The sequence below is a fragment of the Berghia stephanieae genome, chromosome 6 (genome assembly GCF_034508935.2).
Source record: "Berghia stephanieae isolate SIO BIC M18660-M18661 chromosome 6, UCSD_Bste_1.3, whole genome shotgun sequence".
Lineage (NCBI taxonomy): Eukaryota > Metazoa > Mollusca > Gastropoda > Nudibranchia > Aeolidiidae > Berghia > Berghia stephanieae.
Window position 1 is genome coordinate 35,819,344 of NC_088365.1, and position 23,213 is coordinate 35,842,556.

Genomic DNA, 23,213 nt, shown 5'->3' on the forward strand with positions numbered 1-23,213 from the left:
TGCCCCACTGGTAGAACAATCTCCACTGTTATACACAAGGCATTGCCCCACTGGTAGAACAATCTCCACTGTTATACAAAAGGCATTGCCCCACTGGTAGAACAATCCCCACTGTCATACACAAGACATTGCCCCACTGGTAGAACAATCTCCATTGTCATACATAAGACATTGCTCCACTAGTAGAACAATCTCCACTGTTATACACAAGGCATTGTGCCATTGGTAGAACAATCTCCACTGTTATACACAAGGCATTGCGCCATTGGTAGAACAATCTCCACTGTTATACACAAGACATTGCCCCACTGGTAGAACAATCTCCACTGTTATACACAAGACATTGCCCCACTGGTAGAACAATCTCCACTGTTATACACAAGGCATTGCCACACTGGTAGAACAATCTCCACTGTTATACACAAGGCATTGCCCCACTGGTAGAACAATCTCCACTGTTATACACAAGGCATTGTGCCATTGGTAGAACAATCTCCACTGTTATACACAAGGCATTGCGCCATTGGTAGAACAATCTCCACTGTCATACACAAGGCATTGCCCCAATGATAGGACAATCTCTACTGTCATACACAAGGCATTGCCCCAGTGGTAGAACAATCAACATGGTTATACACAAGGCATTGCGCCATTGGTAGAACAATCTCCATTGCTATACACAAGGCATTGCGCCATTGGTAGAACAATCTCCACTGTCATACACAAGACATTGCCCCAATGATAGGACAATCTCCACTGCAATACACAAGGCATTGCCCCAATGATAGAACAATCTCCACTGTCATACACAAGACATTGCCCCATTGATAGAACAATCTCCACTGTCATACACAAAGCATTGCGCCATTGGTAGAACAATCTCCACTGTCATACACAAGACATTGCCCCATTGATAGAACAATCTCCACTGTCATACACAAGGCATTGCGCCATTGGTAGAACAATCTCCACTGTCATACACAGGACATTGCCCAACTGGTAGAACAATCAACACTGTTATACACAAGGCATTGCGCCATTGGTAGAACAATCTCCACTGTCATACACAAGACATTGCCCCAATGATAGGACAATCTCCACTGTCATACACAAGACATTGCCCCACTGGTAGAACAATCTCCACTGTCATACACAAGGCATTGCGCCATTGGTAGAACAATCTCCACTGTCATACACAAGGTACTGCCCCAATGATAGGACATTGTCCACTGTCATACACAAGGCATTGCCCCAATGATAGAACAATCTCCACTGTCATACACAAGGCATTGCCCCAATGATAGAACAATCTCCACTGTCATACACAAGACATTGCCCCATTGATAGAACAATCTCCACTGGTATACACAAGACATTGCCCCACTGATCGGACAATCTCCACTGTCATACACAAGACATTGCCCCACTGGTCGGACAATCTCCACTGTCATACACAAGACATTGCCCCACTGGTCGGACAATCTCCACTGTCATACACAAGACATTGCCCCACTGGTCGGACAATCTCCACTGTCATACACAAGACATTGCCCCACTGGTCGGACAATCTCCACTGTCATACACAAGACATTGCCCCACTGGTCGGACAATCTCCACTGTCATACACAAGACATTGCCCCACTGGTCGGACAATCTCCACTGTCATACACAAGACATTGCCCCATTGATAGAACACCTCCACTGGTATACACAAGACATTGCCCCACTGATCGGACAATCTCCACTGTCATACACAAGACATTGCCCCACTGGTCGGACAATCTCCACTGTCATACACAAGACATTGCCCCAATGATAGAACAATCTCCACTGTTATACTAAGACATTGTATCTCGAAATTTCTTTCATTTATACTACACTCACCAACCAGTGTTATACTACACTCACCAACCAGTGTTATACTACACTCACCAACCAGTGTTATACTACACTCACCAACCAGTGTTATACTACACTCACCAACCAGTGTTATACTACACTCACCAACCAGTGTTATACTACACTCATCAATCAGTGTTATACTACACTCACCAACCAGTGTTATACTACACTCACCAACCAGTGTTATACTACACTCATCAATCAGTGTTATACTACACTCACCAACCAGTGTTATACTACACTCACCAACCAGTGTTATACTACACTCACCAACCAGTGTTATACTACACTCACCAACCAGTGTTCTACTACACTCACCAACCAGTGTTATACTACACTCACCGACCAGTGTTATACTGCACTCATCAATCAGTGTTATACTACACTCATCGAACAGCGTTATACTACACTCATCGAACAGCGTTATACTACACTCACCAACCAGTGTTATACTACACTCACTAACCAGTGTTATACTACACTCACCAACCAGTGTTATACCACACTCACCGACCAGTGTTATACTGCACTCATCAATCAGTGTTATACTACACTCACCAACCAGTGTTATACTACACTCATCGAACAGTGTTTTACTACACTCATCGAACAGCGTTTTACTACACTCACCAACCAGTGTTATACTACACTCATCGAACAGCGTTTTACTACACTCACCAACCAGTGTTATACTACACTCATCGAACAGTGTTATACTACACTCATCGAACAGCGTTATACTACACTCACCAACCAGTGTTATACTACACTCACTAACCAGTGTTATACTACACTCACCAACCAGTGTTATACCACACTCACCGACCAGTGTTATACTGCACTCATCAATCAGTGTTATACTACACTCACCAACCAGTGTTATACTACACTCACCAACCAGTGTTATACCACACTCACCGACCAGTGTTATACCACACTCATTACCAGTGTTATACTACACTCGCCGACCAGTGTTATATTACACTCACCAACCAGTGTTATACCACACTCACCGAACAGCGTTATACTACAGTCATCGAACAGCGTTATACTACACTCACTGACCAGTGTTATACTACACTCATCGAACAGCGTTATACTACACTCACCAACCAGTGTTATACCACACTCACCAACCAGTGTTATACCACACTCATCGAACAGCGTTATACTACACTCACCAACCAGAGTTATACTACACTCACCAATGAGTGTTATACTACACACACCAACTAGTTTTACACCACACTCACCGAACAGTGTTATTCTACACTCACCAACCAGTGTTATACTACACTCACCAACCAGTGTTATACTACACTCACCGAACAGCGTAATACTACACTCACCAACCAGTGTTATACTACACTCATCGAACAGCGTTATACTACACTCATCGAACAGCGTTATACTACACTCACCAACCAGTGTTATACTACACTCATCGAACAGTGTTATACTACACTCATCGAACAGCGTTATACTACACTCACCAACCAGTGTTATACTACACTCACCAACCAGTGTTATACTACACTCACCAACCAGTGTTATACTACACTCACCAACCAGTGTTATACTACACTCATCGAACAGCGTTTTACTACACTCATCAATCAGTGTTATACTACACTCATCAATCAGTGTTATACTACACTCACCAACCAGTGTTATACTACACTCATCAACCAGTGTTATACTACACTCACTAACCAGTGTTATACTACACTCATCAATCAGTGTTATACTACACTCACCAACCAGTGTTATACAACACTCACCAACCAGTGTTATACTACACTCACTAACCAGTGTTATACTACACTCACCAACCAGTGTTATACTACACTCACCAACCAGTGTTATACTACACTCATCGAACAGCGTTATACTACACCCACCGACCAGTGTTATACTACACTCACTGACCAGTGTTATACTACACTCACTGACCAGTGTTATACTACACTCACTGACCAGTGTTATACTACACTCACTGACCAGTGTTATACTACACTCACTGACCAGTGTTATACTACACTCACTGACCAGTGTTATACTACACTCACTGACCAGTGTTATACTACACTCACTGACCAGTGTTATACTACACTCACTGACCAGTGTTATACTACACTCACTGACCAGTGTTATACTACACTCACTGACCAGTGTTATACTACACTCACCAACCAGTGTTATACTTCACTCACTGACCAGTGTTATACTACACTCACTGACCAGTGTTATACTACACTCACCAACCAGTGTTATACTACACTCATCGAACAGCGTTTTACTACACTCACTGACCAGTGTTATACTACACTCACCAACCAGTGTTATACTACACTCACCAACCAGTGTTATACTACACTCATCAATCAGTGTTATACTACACTCACCAACCAGTGTTATACTACACTCATCAATCAGTGTTATACTACACTCACCAACCAGTGTTATACTACACTCATCGAACAGTGTTATACCACACTCACCAACCAGTGTTATACTACACTCACTGACCAGTGTTATACTACACTCACTGACCAGTGTTATACTACACCCACCGACCAGTGTTATACTACACTCACCAACCATTGTTATACCACACTCACCGACCAGTGTTATCAACCAGTGTTATACTACACACACCGACAAGCGTTTTACTACACTCACCGATAAAGTTTTATACTCTAAACTAACCGACCAGTGTTATACTACACACACACACATACGCCGACCAGCATTATACTTCATTCTTCAATGAATGAAAGAGGTAACTCTTTTGTATGTACAATCCCTGTTTTCACAATTGTGGTCTTCACTCGCTTTTGGATTGAAGGTCCTAGGTTCGAGCCTCGCTCGCACATAGTTCAGTTCTTGGAAAAGGCACTTTACTCACATTCTCTCACCGTACTCAGGTATAAAATGAGTACCCAGCCGTTAACAGCGTCGTCTCTGTCAGAAAAACAACTGTAGTATCGCCTAACAGACGTATTGTCTTGGCGCTGCTGTTGATCAATGACCCCTTATGAAACGCTTTGACCACATTTAGTGGATATTGCGCCGTGTAAACGCTCAATTTTTTGGGATTTTTTTAGTAGTAAGTAGCAATAGTAGTAGTTACCATTGTTGTTATTATTGTAATCGACATCTTCATTTCATCGCCATTACTCTCATCATCTCACACGTCGACCATTACCATGATCACTCAACAGTCTATTTTACAAGATGAGTAGATATCTAGTTGTACTTGATTCGTTCATGTCTGACTTTAATTGTGTGTTCATTTTGACATATTTTGCTTTATTTCAATAAAAAAATAATAATTCAGAATTAATTCAAGTCTACTGAAAATTATTATTTTTAAAGAAAACTATTTCCATTTACTTATTTCACCATAGCTCGTAACAAAAAATATGTGAACTTATTTTCGGACTTAAGCTGATCATTCTATCACATTAAGTCCCTCTTCAGCCCCCCATTGCCCCATTCCACTGTCATACACAAAGGCATTGCCCCACTGGTAGAACAATCTCCACTGTCATACACAAGACATTGCCCCACTGGTAGAACAATCTCCACTGTCATACACAAGACATTGCCCCACTGGTAGAACAATCTCCACTGTTATACACAAGGCATTGCCCCACTGGTAGAACAATCTCCACTGTTATACACAAGGCATTGCCCCACTGGTAGAACAATCTCCACTGTTATACAAAAGGCATTGCCCCACTGGTAGAACAATCTCCACTGTCATACACAAGACATTGCCCCACTGGTAGAACAATCTCCATTGTCATACATAAGACATTGCTCCACTAGTAGAACAATCTCCACTGTTATACACAAGGCATTGTGCCATTGGTAGAACAATCTCCACTGTTATACACAAGGCATTGCGCCATTGGTAGAACAATCTCCACTGTTATACACAAGACATTGCCCCACTGGTAGAACAATCTCCACTGTTATACACAAGGCATTGCCCCACTGGTAGAACAATCTCCACTGTTATACACAAGGCATTGCCCCACTGGTAGAACAATCTCCATTGTCATACATAAGACATTGCTCCACTAGTAGAACAATCTCCACTGTTATACACAAGGCATTGTGCCATTGGTAGAACAATCTCCACTGTTATACACAAGGCATTGCGCCATTGGTAGAACAATCTCCACTGTCATACACAAGGCATTGCCCCAATGATAGGACAATCTCTACTGTCATACACAAGGCATTGCCCCAGTGGTAGAACAATCAACATGGTTATACACAAGGCATTGCGCCATTGGTAGAACAATCTCCATTGCTATACACAAGGCATTGCGCCATTGGTAGAACAATCTCCACTGTCATACACAAGACATTGCCCCAATGATAGGACAATCTCCACTGCAATACACAAGGCATTGCCCCAATGATAGAACAATCTCCACTGTCATACACAAGACATTGCCCCATTGATAGAACAATCTCCACTGTCATACACAAGCATTGCGCCATTGGTAGAACAATCTCCACTGTCATACACAAGACATTGCCCCATTGATAGAACAATCTCCACTGTCATACACAAGGCATTGCGCCATTGGTAGAACAATCTCCACTGTCATACACAGGACATTGCCCAACTGGTAGAACAATCAACACTGTTATACACAAGGCATTGCGCCATTGGTAGAACAATCTCCACTGTCATACACAAGACATTGCCCCAATGATAGGACAATCTCCACTGTCATACACAAGACATTGCCCCACTGGTAGAACAATCTCCACTGTCATACACAAGGCATTGCGCCATTGGTAGAACAATCTCCACTGTCATACACAAGGTACTGCCCCAATGATAGGACATTGTCCACTGTCATACACAAGGCATTGCCCCAATGATAGAACAATCTCCACTGTCATACACAAGGCATTGCCCAATGATAGAACAATCTCCACTGTCATACACAAGACATTGCCCCATTGATAGAACAATCTCCACTGGTATACACAAGACATTGCCCCACTGATCGGACAATCTCCACTGTCATACACAAGACATTGCCCCACTGGTCGGACAATCTCCACTGTCATACACAAGACATTGCCCCACTGGTCGGACAATCTCCACTGTCATACACAAGACATTGCCCCACTGGTCGGACAATCTCCACTGTCATACACAAGACATTGCCCCACTGGTCGGACAATCTCCACTGTCATACACAAGACATTGCCCCACTGGTCGGACAATCTCCACTGTCATACACAAGACATTGCCCCACTGGTCGGACAATCTCCACTGTCATACACAAGACATTGCCCCATTGATAGAACACCTCCACTGGTATGACACAAGACATTGCCCCACTGATCGGACAATCTCCACTGTCATACACAAGACATTGCCCCACTGGTCGGACAATCTCCACTGTCATACACAAGACATTGCCCCAATGATAGAACAATCTCCACTGTTATACTAAGACATTGTCCCGCTAAGAGGATAATCAACACTGTCCTACATAAAACATTGTCCCAGTAATAGGACAATTTCCATTGTCTTGCCCTAGAAATGGACTCACAAATAAGACAATATCCACTATCCTACCCAGGACAACTAATGGGACAATCTTCACTGTCTTGCCCAACACATGTTCCGACTAATACTAATACGAAAATCTCCATTCTCTTGCCATTTATTTGACATTAATCCTCAGAAAGGACAATCTCTCATCTCCACGTTCTTACCAAGACAATCTAATACGACAATCTCCATTGCCTTGCCCCTTGATCCACTAATAGGCCAATCTCAACTGTTTGTTCCAATGTCAAAAAAAATAAAAATTAATTAATGAAAAATACTCCACTAATCTGATTCAAAGATGGGACTCGCTATACTTTAGTTCACATTTCTTATTTGAGATATATACAAATAAAATAACCATAGAAAATCATGAATCGAAAGCAGCAACAACTAACTTTATTCAAACATCATTTCCTTAACATTTATAATCAATAAACACATAAAGCTGTGTAACATTATTTTGTTCCCCCTTGATAATAGTAGTAGTAGTAGAAGTAATAATAATAATAAAATAATAATAATAATAATAATAATAATAATAATAATAATAATAATAATAATAATAATAATAATAATAATAATAATAATAATAATAATAATAATAATAATATAATATAATATAAAAATAGTAGTAGTAGTAGTAGTAGTAGTAGTAGTAGTAGTAGTAGTAGTAGTAGTAGTAGTAGTAGTAGTAGTAGTAGTAGTAGTAGTAGTAGTATAGTAGTAATAGTGGTAGTAGTAGTAGTATAGTAAATGCGAACCTGATTGCGTTTTTTTTTTTTAATTGCTGTTTACACTTATCAGTAATGTATAACCCGGATAAAAATAGCTAGATATCATCGCCGATTCAATTGTTCTCACAAACAGGAATGCACAAACAACAAGCAGCAATTTCTAAAAATAAAATAAATTTGTACAATTGCTTTACCACAATATTATATAAATCATTCATAAAGCACCAAACTCTTTTTATATTTGTTTGTTTTTAAGGGTTTTATGGCGCTTGAGACACAATTAGTTGATATCAGCACCAGCTAGTAAAAAGGAATGAAAATGGAATAGGCAAAGAATTCTAGATATTAAAAATTGGGAATATCCAAGAAAAAGTGAGACAAAGGGGACTGGTTCAAGTAAGGAGCAGATATAAATCATCTAAACGTTTCATCCAGATACAAGCACCGGACCTCAATCAAATGGGGAATGCACTCAAATGTTTACAAAATATATTAAAAACAAAAACTAAAACAACAAGAAACAGAGTGATAATATATGAGGAAAACAATATAATCTCCCAAATACTAATACATTTGATTTCGGCCAGGGCCAGGACAAAACCAAGCAATCTAATTCCAAAACAAAGACAGAAATAACCTGGAAGAAGAAATAGGTGAATAGAAGACACAACAGTGATCTTCTGGCCCAAAATGGGAGGTCAAAAGGCCCCAATATGAGCCTCCACTGTATTTACATAATCCAGCAGGAAAGGTTATGAGTGACCATTGGTGGAAAAATAAATGTGCTTTAGGGCCATGAGTCCGGAATTTGTCATATATATATATATATATATATATATATATATATATATATATAAATCAAGAAACAAACAAGTGGCAACAGCATGCAATCCTTTGGATAGGACGCTTATCATCCTCATATTATACCAAACCAGGTTTATTTGCATATTAGTTAGATGCTCCATCAGTACAGTTTCTGTCTCCCTTCCCAGGCACTTTGTTGGAAACTGTACTTCAATATCTAAAAGTTAATCAGGCAATAGTCAAAATGTCATTAATATCAGCGCCAGGAAAAAGAAAGATTGTGGGAGAGTCAAAGGATTAAATAGACTTGGAGGAAATCTGCACTTAGGGTTTGGTGTGACAATTCCCACGGTTTGACAATTCTAACATCCTACCCATCCACTCGTCTCTTTTAATAACAATTATGGCAGAGAACTGGGTTCCGATTTAAAACAGCCAAAAATAAATGCATGATAAATCTCATGAAATTCCAGACCTTGTCTATGTCATTCAAGTAAATAAATCATTTCCTAATTGCGGTCTCACGAAAAATATATTTATCTATCTCCCTCCAATCATTAAACTTATCAGCAAAATCAACTTATTCTGGAGCAAAGGACACAATTAAACAAAGCAGAACAACAGAGATATGTGGAACGAATATGTAAAACTAAAATGGATTGACCTAAAAGGTTGTCATCCACTTCTTCCAATTATTAATCTTGTTCACAAAAGGATTAGAAAAATTAAAAGCTAGTGTTACGCTCACATCCTCCACCTCCTCCACCAAAAGAACCCCAATTTTCTCCAAATGTGTGAAGAACAGAAAGAGGCAGTAATTATAGGGGACAAGACACTCAATCAAATCATTTGCTTGATAGAAGGATATTGGAAAAAAAATGCAAAACGATGTAGAAAATAATCATAACTGATCTAAAAACCATTGGTCTTTCCCTGTGGCATGAATCATGAGAAGCAATAAACAATAATGTATAAAATAATGTAACTTATCAACATTAAGGTGATGGTATCAAATTCATTTCGTGAGAAAATGATGGCAAAAAAATACTGATATGAGTTATTAAGTCAATACATAGTGGTCCTCTTGAGTATATAGCAAAGTTGCCCTGAATATCACAACGCATAATCATTAAAAAAAAGTCATTTGGGCACCATGAAACGAATTATAAGCTGAACAACAGTTGAACCATAAGAGAAATATTTCTTTGACTAAATCTGAAACATCACTGCTTTACTGGGATCGTCACCGAAAATAAATCATTTTTATCTAATCAAGCTAACAATACACGTCACCGAAAATAAATCATTTTTATCTAATCAAGCTTACAATACAATCAGCTAAAATTATCACATATGGGTAATCTCTAACGGAGATTTACATTAGAAAAAAATTACCTCTCAAAAAACGAGATATATCAAATATAACTGAATATTTAGATGACAATATTCTGTTCAGGGGGTTTGTAACAGAAAAATGCATGTTTAGATCTAACTGCCTCCCTCACAACAAATGACCCTTGCCAGGGCCTGAACAAAACAAAATCATCTAATTTGAAAAAAGAAAATTACACTCTTATCTACAATATGATAAAACATTTCTCTAATTTTTAATTTAGTAATCCCAGTCAGTTACTTAATGTTTTAAACTATACCACAATCTTTTCTGCAGCATATTGTGGTATGCATACCTTGTTATCTAAAAGCTGGAATTAAAGTGAAATGCAAAAACTTTAAAAAATAGATCTCTCAATAACTTGTTGCAATAGACACAAATTTGCCACTGAATCAGATTGGCATTGAGATGCATAGGTGAGAGCAAAGAGGAGAATCAGGCCTTAATGAATAGTGGCCTAAGGAAAGGTGCCACATGATGGATTTATTTAGTTTTTAACCAGTAAAATAGCTGGATGAAACCGTTACTTTAGCAGAAAATTCTTTTTCTTTGTCTTTTTGGCATTCTTAATCAGGGACAAAGTTACAAACATTTATATATATATACTATATTCCGAAAACAAAAAAAAAGGAGAAAATCGTCTTTGAAGTAATATCAGTTCGATCTTACAACGTGATTGACTATACAAAATGATTATTTTTTGGGTGAAAAACAGCCATGAGGAGGTCAATCAATTATCAATGCTGTAAGCAAGGAGCAAAAAATCTAAAAATTGAGGAGTTGACGATGTTTTCTCTTATTTTTCCAAATTCTTGAAGGACTCATGAGAAATCTGGCACTTTTCCCAGGAAACCACACACAAACACCAGATAAATCACAAAACACAAATATTTTAATTCAAATATTAATAATGAGACTAGAAAGCCAATAACAACAAAATATCAATAATCAACATTGATTCATTTCATTATGAGTGCACTCTGCAGACAGATAAGAAGAAAATATATATTAAAGACCTGCCCACTGCTGCTGTCATTCCAGACCTAAATAAATATATATAAATCAATAAACTAGATGTAAAAAAAAGGAGTTTTTTTTTTTTTTTCTTTTTCAATCATAAAAAATATCCCAGTTACATTGTGCGATGCATATCTAGATTGTCAAAAGACCCTGAAACTTTCTATTAAGCATGAGGCCCCTACATGATTGCACTAAAAAACAGTGGATACACAGAACCCTTCGATTACAAACCCCTAGACAATAAAGACTCAAACTTGGCCCAAAAAATTCAAGATCATGCAACATATCATAGTTTAACGCCCCCTTTCGACAAAAATGTCACCACCAATATTGGACAAAAATTCCTAAAGTTAATAAACACCTGCTTCCCACACGACCACGAGCTATAATAAATTCTCAACAGAAACACCATAAAGGTCAGCTATTCATACATGAACAGCATCGAAGGTATAACAGATGCATCCTTAATACCCATAACCAACAAAACAACACACCAAAAAAACAATGCAACCATAGGAATTAGACTTGTGCTCCCTCTGAGGCAAATGTATCATGTATTATTTACAAGGCAACCGTCAATCTCACCAATACAGATAGACAGGAAAACTACATCGGACCCACAGAGGATCATTTCAAAACATGGTACAGTCAACACACCTCAACCTTCAAGCATGACAAAATAAGATCACCAACTACACTAAGCGAACACATCTGGAAATTAAAGGACTCAAGCACCCAATGCAACATCACACGGGACTTCATCTCAAAACGAAAGAGCTACTCGGTAAAAACAAAAACAAAATGCAATTTATATCTAGAACAGAAATTCCACATAGTGAAAAACCCACAACATGTTCCAAACACAGAAAAAAGAGCTTTTCAACACATGCTCCCACGGAAGGAAATTTTTATTATCAACAAACTTACACACCCCAGTGAAAGAACTATAACCTCAACCTTATTAAATAAAATGTAGATAGATGAGATAGATAGATAGATAGATAGATAGATAGATAGATAGATAGATAGATAGATAGATAGATAGATAGATAGATAGACAGACAGACAGAGAGAAAGACAGAGAGAGAGAGAGAGAGAGAGAGAGAGAGAGAGATAAATAGATAGATAAATTGATAGATAGACAGATAGATAGAGAGATAGATAGATAGATAGATAGATAGATAGATAGATAGATAGATAGATAGATAGATAGATAGATAGATAGATAGATAGACAGATAGATAGATAGATAGATAGATAGATAGATAGATAGATAGATAGATAGATAGATAGATAGATAGATAGATAGATAGAAGATCGATAGATATAGAAAATTAAAGCTCAGGACAAATTGTTAATATATAGTTATGGTTGTATTGATTTCTTATTCTTTTTCTGAGACGACATTTTTTTTCTAAATTTCAAGTGGGCAGGTCTTTGGTTTTCACCACATATGCGATTTTCCTTTAATACACAATAATCTCTAACACACCAATGAAGGCGGTCATCTCTAGCTACATAAAAGTCAAACTTTACAATCACAGAACAAAATAGGCTACCATGAGGTGTAAGATGCTAAGACAATGAATTCATTTGATTCTGCACAATTACACGAACCCACATAAATATTAAGACCAAGAGTGCTTAACAGTGCTGGTATCCATTTAATCTTAGTGATATTGTGAGTCAGGGACATGTAATGGATCCACAATGGGGACTTCATCCATTCAATGACAATCTAATATAAATATATATATATGTATTCTGTGTTTACTTGATAAAGGCCAAGGGCCGAAACGTCGTTTGTTTTGTGTTGTTCGTTCATGAGTCAGATTTATTCCCTTTATCTTTATCTCCATTTTATTGACTCATTTAGGCACCTCTATTCATTAATGTAGAGAGATGTCTTTATTTCTAAAATTTGTTTCAAAGGGTCTTGAAAGAAAAACACTTCGATACTCAGAAGTCTTGAGAGAATAAAAGAAACAACAACCCAGACTGGTGCCAAGTTATCACATAAAAAAACATTATCCTTCTTTTTTTCTTTTTAAAATTTTTTAACTCCTAACTCCCCCATCTTCTAATACAAAAATATAAAGATCAAGTCACTCACTGGAATAGATCCAACTCATAAGGTGCTTAATAAAACATCTAAAGAAAAGAGCTCATTCCAGATAATAAAGTATAACATATATCAATGATTATAAGATGATATTTTGACAATTTTCTTCACGGATAAATTCATATCATACATTAGAGGATGAATACTTCTCTTGCCCCCCCCCCCCCCCCCCCCCCCCCAAAAAAAAAGGAATGATTATATTTGGTTAATAAGAATAAATCATCCATTATCATTGTAACCGTTCCTCATTGCCTAAATCCATATATGCATGAAGGTTACTTATGATTGTGCATTATTTAAATATTGGGCATGCATATCCTTGTAGCTTGGTCCAATATTTTCAATGTACTTGGTGAAACAAAAATAAAATCAAGAAATATTTTGAAAGACAGTATCATTATATTTACAGGGCTGTCTATGGAGACAGGATAATGCGAGTCAACCATTACTTATGTATTTACATTTTATAGCTAAAGAAAAAAACATTTCTACAGAGAGTACTTGCTTTTGTGAGTAAAATTCTTTTAAGCGAATGAAAAGACAAGATGAAAAAAATGAATATATCCCTATCATTAACATATTTCTATACCACTACAGATGACATTTATGTTTAAGTCTGAAGATTGAAACAAAATTGAGAATTTTCAACAACAACAAAAAACAAAAAAAAAAACACTGATGCTAAATTGTCTCTCCTTAGTCAATCTTAATTGTAAGCAAAGATTTTTTAATATATACTTTATCGTAATATCATTCTTGACCAAAATCGTTATTCAATTTTGCTTGCTTAGACATAAATGGTTAGCACATATAAAATAAAAGCAAGGATATGGCATTTGCATGAATTTTGAAAAGAAAAAGAACTTGATCGAACAAACTAAACTAATATATATGTTATTGATAACATATTTATTAGTTTATTTTGTTCTAAATCTGGCTAAATCCGTTATGATATCTATAAGGGGCAATGCACCAGAAAAATATCCTTACAAATCAAAATAAAGATGAGAGAATTTGAAATGAGGACTTCAATCATCGCAATACCTCCCTCTTTGGTATTAGAAAAAAGGAGATTGACAATACTGAAAGAAGGAAAATAGCTAGCAGCTAACGACAGCATGGCATTAAAAACTTAACGGCCAGAAAAATATAATAAAGAAAAAAAAAAAAAAAAGAAACAAAAACAAATAAATAAAAAAAATAGGAAAATAACAATAAAAATGATAAAAATAATAATAATAATAATAATAATAAATAATAATAATAATAATAATAATAATAATAATAATAATAATAATAATAATGTCATCATGGGTGTCAAATATATCACAAAAAATGAATCACAATATTGTCCACATCTTAAATGAAAAAAGACAGACCAAATATTATCAACATTGCAGATGTGAGGAAAAATGTATTTAGAGAGGGATTTAAAACACATAATTATCATCAAGGTATCTTTAAAACTTTAAAATCTAGAAATCGATAAATTAATTAACAAATTTAGTGAAAAATGAAATATCTCAACAAAACCGGCAGCAACAGGATATAATAATGTATGGCTGAACTTATAATTTTTCCAACTGTAAAACAAACAAAAAAATCATGGAAGCTTCAATGAATGAAAGAAAAAAAATCAACTCCGTCTATTCCACCGCTTCATTTTTCAGCACTTCAAATGAAGAAGATGAAGAGTTGTCATTGTCATCATCTTCTCCATTTCCACCTCCATTTTCATTCACATCATCCTCTACTCCAGCACAAAGAACTGAACCAACAGTGTCATTAGATCCATCTCCACCCCCATCACTAACTTTACCAACTTCCTTCTCCAGGGACACCTCCAGGACATCAGATGATTTGTTGGTCACTTCTATATCAGGTGTTGCTCTGGGCGTATCATCACTCAGAACAGATTCGTCCCCAATGATGGAATGAGATGTGTCAAGAGTTGTATTCATGTCAGATGTGTCAGCAGTCTCATCACCTCTTCCGTCAAAATGCTGCTGGCATTCAGGGACCCAAAACTCCTCTTGCTTGGATAGAGGGGCAAAGAAATGGATGTGATCCCCATTGTAGAACTCCAAGAATGGGTGGGCACACAACTTGCGCTCCTAATTGATAATGAAAGGAGAAAATGAATTATGATAGAAAATTAATGATGTATGTCATTTTTTAAACAGAAACAGTAATTCGTCCAAGTTCGGGCAGCACTTAATGCATAAGCATAATTATTCTCCTGAACCCATAATAGTATGAAATATGAGAGCCCTGAAACGTCATTCATACACATTTAAAATACCACCTCTATAGGCTTTTAAGCAGAACTAAACTTCTTTGCCTTGCCAATTTCTTATCAAGATTGGTTTGATATTTTGAGACAAATTTTGCATCTGTCAATACAGCTGATTTAACACTTATACAAATACCACAGACCTGGTGCACAAACGTAATTAATTATAATATACAAAAATATTTTTCTAATGAATCTAAGGAAAAAAGACCTGAGAAAGATGAAATGTTTGTACTCTGTTTTTGTTTGAAAGCGGAAACAATAGAACAGCAAAAGAGTTTGAGGTTGAAACCATCTTTTCTTATAACAAGAACACTCTTTATGCAAAATGTCAGTATAACTTATATGTTTTTCCCATCAATGTTTGGCTCTTTTTCTACTAAATTTAAAGCCATCTCTGTTATTCCAGTTATATTTCAATAGCTGGGTTTCTGACCTCCCATAGTGGACAGAGAGGCACTTACTGTGTCTTCTTTCCCCGGGCCCCCCATATCTGTTTTCCAACATGCTTTCTATCTTTGTCTTGGAATGAGATTACTTGGTTGTGTCCTGACCTAGCGGGATACCCTAACTGGGAGGGAAAGTCAAATGTATAGTTAAGAGCTTTGGGAGCTGATATTTTTTGTCTTGTAAATGATCTATCTGTTATGCATTGTATTATGTTTTGTTAACATAATATATATAATTTGTAAAACATTTGAGTGTATTCCTCTTAGTGGGGACCTGTGCTTGTGTCTGGATGAGACTTTTAGGTGATCTGAAACTAAGTACACTGATAATGTGAAACTTGGAATCTACATCTGTTACATATTTGGACCAATTCCCCTTTGTCTTACCTTTGCTTGGGTGCTTTAATTGTAATTCTGAAACTTTTTACTATCCCATTTTCTTCTTTTTACTGGCGCTGATATGACCTTAATGTGTTGCATGCGCAGTAAAACCCTTAAAAACAAACAAATATTTCAATAGTACGTTTTGTAACTACATCTTTTATGTGTCCATGACATATCTGCAGCACAAATTGTGTATTTCCACTGGTTAAACCCACATTAATGAATACCCAATCATAAAAGGCATGAAGCACTTTTTTCATGATTCTCAGATTAAAAAAAAAATGGTTACATGTCTTTTCATTAGACAACAGTACTTAAGATTGCCAAAATGTTCAAGTCATCTAAATTTTCAGTTTATGGTTCAAACTTAATCCTCCTGCCTATCTACAGGCATAATCATATTCAATCTACATCATAGCTTACTTCTAATGCACTCAATAAACTGGTCATTTCTTAATAGACAAGACATTGTTGTTGAGATGTTGGGAATAAGGTATTTAAAAATGACCAGAGGTAAAAGAAATAGACCCAAAAAACAAATCTGTACGTGTGCATGAAGTGACAAGTTTTTACCTGAATTGTGCAAAAAGTTGGGAGTCAGATATTCAAATATTACATTTTGCTTTTGACAGCATCATTATATGGCATAACTAAATTTGAATCTCTTGTTTGATACTGGATTTTTTAAAATTCAACTTTGTTAAAAATTCATTTTTATGTTTTATCCTTTCTAATAACGCCAAAAGCCATTGATCTTTTACCTCAATATATTCACATAGTCTTGGATAAGCTTTATGAATGCCAATGAGAATTGATAGTGTCGTCACATGTGGAAAGCTGGTTTGAACAGCATACTCAACCTGAAAATCACACACACAAAAAAAATACTTGTAAAATGGATAGGATTACAATTACAAAAGAATGCTAATGTATAATCATTATTAGAACTCTTATTGAGATTAAGATACACCAGTTTGCACAATAATTTTTTAGGTCTAGTATCTAATAATAGAAAAAGAGCATAGACTTGAATAACCCCTTTATGTTGATGAAGGCCATATATATAAAACATGCCGCCTTATCTATTTTTGAAAACACACATAATCAGAAATGCAAGTCTTGTATCAGAGTTGTAGGGGACTAGGTGGGAAAGAACTTGGTGATAAGACAGATATAATGACCATAGGTACCGAAGGAGTCTGAGCAAGCTTGAACATCATTCCATAACTATCAACTATCCACTATTTTTATCAAGATTTATGCAAAGAACCTCTGTGTTCTCTAGGACTCTGAGCTCACAATGGTCATTAATGTTAAATACAGTCACAACTCTCTGATCCGGAACTCCACAACCCAGATTTCTCTATCATCAAAACAAGTTGCCTGGGGAAGGATTTTTCTTCTTCTTTATTTGTACATTGTAGGGACTGATTTCACTATCTGGATGTTTCTGTAATCCGGACACAGTGCTGGGAATGGAGGGGTTCGGAGTGTATGTTAAAAGACATATACTGTTGTAGTTAAAGAAATCCTTAATTTTTGTCACTTGATCACAAGTGTTCTTTTCTCAATGATTGAAATTCTCTGCTTTTAGGATTATCTCCTGGAAATAAAAAAAGTGACCAAAAAATTATAGCACGACTCATTTTGAAGTGAAAGAATTGTGATGAGACAAAACCACCACTCATTCAACTTCTTTGGCTTCCTGTAAAGTAACAAGTTATTTACAAGACTGCAGTGGTCATTTTAAAGTGTCTTGACAAGCAGACACCTGAAAATCTTCTATAAGTCATTAAATTTTACACATCTAAAAGGGCACTTTAGTCATTATCTGACAGTCTCAAACCTTTGCTATCTAAAATTCTATGCCTTTAGAAATTTTCTAAAAGAATCTTTAAAATTTTCTGGTTCAAATCCATTATGATATGCAACTGTTGTGTGACTGCCATCTTGTTGCCTGCCACGATGGCCTTCCGATTAGAGGGAGATGTTGCGTTTTGAAATTTCAACTCTTATTAGCATTATTATCATCATCATCATTATTATTAATATTACTATCAATATTATCATTGTTATTATTATTATTATTATTATTATTATTATTATTATTATTATTATTATTATTATTATTATTATTATTATTATTATTATTTTTATTATTATTATCATCATATATCATCATATTATTATTATTATTTATTATTATTATATATTATTATTATTATTATTATTATTATTATTATTATTATTATCATTATTATTATTATATCACTATTATCATAATTATTGTTAGTAGCAGCAGTAGCAATCGTAGTAGTAGTAGTATAGTGTTTGCAATAGTGGTGGTTGTAGTAGTAGTAGTAGTAGTAGTAGTAGTAGTAGTAGTAGTAGTAGTAGTAGTAGTAGTAGTAGTAGTATTAGTAGTAGTAGTAGTAGTAGTGGTAGTAGTAGTAGTAGTAGTAGTAGTAGTAGTAGTAGTAGTAGTAGTAGTAGTAGTAGTAGTAGTAGTAGTAGAAGTAGTAATAGTAATAGTAGTAGCCGTAGTGTTATCATTACCTTACAAATAGTTAACGTTTTCATTCAGAGCTGTTTGACATTTGAAACTATATAGTCGTTTGGTACCTAAAATATTAAAATTAATGAATTTTAAAAAAAACCCAACTTACCTCTGGCAATGTTATAGATTTAAAACCCTTTTCATTGAAGCGACTGAGTAAATCTGGATCAACTTCTGCTATGTCTGACCCCAGGATGCATCCAACAGCATAACGCAGCTCATGAGATGGAACCTGGAGATAAAATGAGATTGCTTGACAGGTTCAATTGATTTCAGTAGTATAAATAATAATAATAATAATAATAATATTATTATAATGGAGCCAAGCCCCAAACATAGTAGTTCTATAGATTTAAAAAGTAAGAAACCAAGAAATTCAAATTGGATTGTTGTATTCAATGACAAAATAACTATAATACTACTTTAATGACAATAATAATAATAATAAATAATAATAATAATATAATAATAATATATAATAATAATAATAATAATAATAATAATAATAATAATAATAATAATAATAACAACAATAGGGAAGGGCGCCCAAATACAAACTGATTTTTGCTGGTTGAACTTCAATAGCTTTTCACTGCTGTGATTTTCCACAGAACTCTCTTGAGCTTACATGTCACAATATTTTACATTTTCTTATTGGTTTGATGTTAAGTAATATCTTGGGAAATATGAATGCAAGTGACATCGTTTGTTTGTTTTTAAGGGTTTTACTGCGCTTGCAACACATTAAGGTCATATCAGCGCCAGTAAAAAGGAAGAAAATGGGATAGTAAAAAGTTCTAGAATTACAATTAAAGCACCCGAGAAAAGGGAAGACAAAGGGGAATTTGTTCAAATAGGAAACGTAGATTCCAAGAGCACACTATCAAAGTACTTAGTTTGAGATCACCTAAAAGTCTCATCCATAGACTAGCACAGCTCCCCACTAAGAGGGACACACTCAAATGTTTAGAAATTATATATAATATGTAAACAAAACAATACAGTGCAGAACAGAGAGATGATTTACAAGGAAAAAAATATCATCTCCCAAAACTCTAACTATACATTTGACTGTTTCCCTCCCAGCTAGGGTATTCTGGCAAGGCCTGGACAAAACCAAGTAATCTCATTCCAAGACAAAGACAGAAAGCATGTTGGAAAACAGATATAGGGGGATAGAAGATACAGTATGTCATGTACCTCCCTGCCCACTATGGGAGGTCAGGAATCCCACCCAGCAAGTGACATCTCTGCCTTGCCCCAAATGCAAATGTTCTGGCCTAAAATCCAAGCGGAGGTTGCCCAAACGCAAACAAATTCTAGGATACCATTGTTTGTGTTGAATATTATGCCAGACTGGTTTTTTGTTGTTGTTGTTTTATTTCTAATTTGTCTTTGTTTGCATTTTTTGTTTGCTTTTTCGATCTGTTATTATATTTAGTTTGTTTTATTTTCATAAAATTTTAGGAAAGATTAGTCGGACAAGAGCTAGTGAGCTTCACCTTTATTCTCGACCTCTGGTGGCATAATAGACTGCTCTTTTCTTCAGTATTTTTCAACTTCCAGTTTGTGTTTCATGCCAACTTTGCCAAAGTTTAATCAAAATAAATCCAAATATATATATAAAATAGAACATTTCCATGGATTCCCCAAGCTCAGTGTGTGCCACAATGCTTCAGCAGATCTAATGAAACCACATAGTTCAATTCATATATTAGGCCCAATAGCAGGGTCAGTAATTTTGTCACCTATTTGGTCATTAACCAAGCGCAATAATCGCTTGCCTATATAACAAGATGAGACATTATTGCAGATGAACAATGATGTGGATCCCTCATGGGAGGAGGGGGAGGAGGGGGGGGGGGGGGGGGGGGGGGGAAGGTATTGAATTCAATTCATGTGTGGTTCTTTTTGGTGATGTCCACATGTTCGCATTTGGTATGTAAAACTACTTGACAGAATTAAAGTACAATGTAATCTGATTGGTTTACCAAAATTTGAAGAGGTGAGGGCAGGTTTAATTAGTATTGTCTCTTATCATTTGTTATCAAATATATGGGTGGTTAGTTCAAGTTTCGATGCATTTTGTTATAATAATCTGCCTAGACCTCCGCCTGGTAACATTCCCCAACCGCCAAATGACAGTCTCAGTGACGGTCCAGCAGCTGAACCAGAACCCAATGGCACGCCTACATCACCATCAGTAGAGACGGATGGGTCTCCACCCAGCAAGACAACCAGCATGCCCCATGCTTTAAAAGCTCTACAATCTCACAACAAGCCCGGGCATTTACAGTTAGTTAAATATATTTAATAAAGTTCCAGGAATTTCTCTCTCTCTCTTTCTCTCTCTCTCTCGCCATTGCTCGACTCACTCTCAGTGCTCCTGCAAATAATAGAAGTTATTATCAATAAACTACCTCTACTACTACAGCCACCACCACATCATCATTACTACAACTACCGAACGCTATCTACGATTTGCAGTACAACTGCGAATAGAGGAAATCACTATTCGCAGTACTAATCTAGATAGTTAGATAGAATCAGATAGACTATAGAACTGCAAATAGAGGGGTATACTATCGCAAACTCGGGGACCCAAATAATTTTAGGGGTTTGGGAGGGGGGGAAACTCTTTTTTTTTTTTTTAAATTCTCTCCCCTCCCGAACCCCCTTCTAGACTTTTTTTTAAAAAAAGTTTCTCCCCTCACAAACTCAAACCCCTAAAATTATTTGGGTCCCCGAGTTTGCGATAGTACCCCTCTATTTGCAGTTCTATAGTCTATCTGAGTCTATCTATCTAACTATCTAGATTAGTACTGCGAATAGTGATTTCCTCTATTCGCAGTTGTACTGCAAATCGTAGATAGCGTTCGGGAGGCCTTCCGAAAGCTCCTACATCCCCAGTATTATTTTTAAAATAATGTTCTGGTAGGGGGTTTGGGAGGGGAAAACCTTTTTTATAATTTTCTTTAAAAAAAAAAAAAGAGTTTCCCCTCTCCCAAACCCCCAAAATTATTTTTTTTAAAGTTTTCTCCCTCCCAAAACCCCAAAATTATTTGGGTCCCGGAGTTTGCGGTAGATAGAGTACCAATCAATAGAGGCAGAGGTGACTTAATTATTAAAATTATAATTACCTTCTTTGGGTCATCGTAATAAATACCGACACACTTATTATTAGGTGCAATTATATGGGCCTCTGTGAATGTTTGCCCTGATTCGTTGTAAGGTCCCTTCTGAAATTTGTAAGCAATGGCAACTTTTCCAAGTGGAGGTTTGCCCGTACCGACTTCCTTGACGGGGGTGAATAATCCCGAGTGTATCAATAAGACCAGCAGTGTGAGTAGGATTAGGGATATAAGAAGCACGATGAGGCAAAGGAACAATGCCGTAGAGCCAATCTCTTCAAACATTTTCGCGTAACGTCTTAGTATTAGACTTTTAAATAAGAAATGTGTTTGACGTTAATTAAGAGTCGGATCAAAAGAAAATGAAATGAATCAGAATCTGTTGCTCAGAATCCTTCCGTTGTAAACAACGAACCGGAAGTCGCTATCATTACGTTTCGCACACATTCATTAAATTTTATTTCGGATTTTTTAAATTTGTGAATTCCTGAACTTTAGAGAAATTATAAATAAAACTCGAATGACATTTTTATCATTAGACTATGGCTCTTTAAGCTTATTCCACAAATCGGATGTGCACTGAGATAGGTCGCCATCGACAGGTACTAATGTCGCAATCAAAATGTAATATTCTAGGAATCTCAAGAATTCACAAAAGGGTAGAGTAACAATAATTATATTTTATTGTCGATTTCTCGGGAAAATAAAATAAAGCACCCTATTATTATTATTATCATTATTATTATTATTATTATTATTATTATTATTATTATTATTATTATTATTATTATTATTATTATTATTATTATTATTTAACAATATCGTTATCAT

The 23,213-nt window shown here is 36.1% G+C and overlaps 1 protein-coding gene across 1 annotated transcript; it reads right to left on the reverse strand.

The window, feature by feature from the left end:
• Nucleotides 1-14,827: 14,827 nt before the first annotated feature.
• Nucleotides 14,828-22,783, reverse strand: LOC144974954 (testis-expressed protein 264 homolog). The gene is made up of 4 exons (XM_078918498.1): nucleotides 22,392-22,783; nucleotides 19,361-19,483; nucleotides 17,456-17,554; nucleotides 14,828-15,682 (listed from the first exon to the last, which is right to left on the reverse strand). Exons 1-4 carry the CDS (start codon nucleotides 22,665-22,667, stop codon nucleotides 15,215-15,217), a joined length of 966 nt encoding a protein of 321 aa, XP_078774624.1. The 5' UTR covers nucleotides 22,668-22,783; the 3' UTR covers nucleotides 14,828-15,214.
• Between the last annotated feature and the right edge of the window lie 430 nt (nucleotides 22,784-23,213).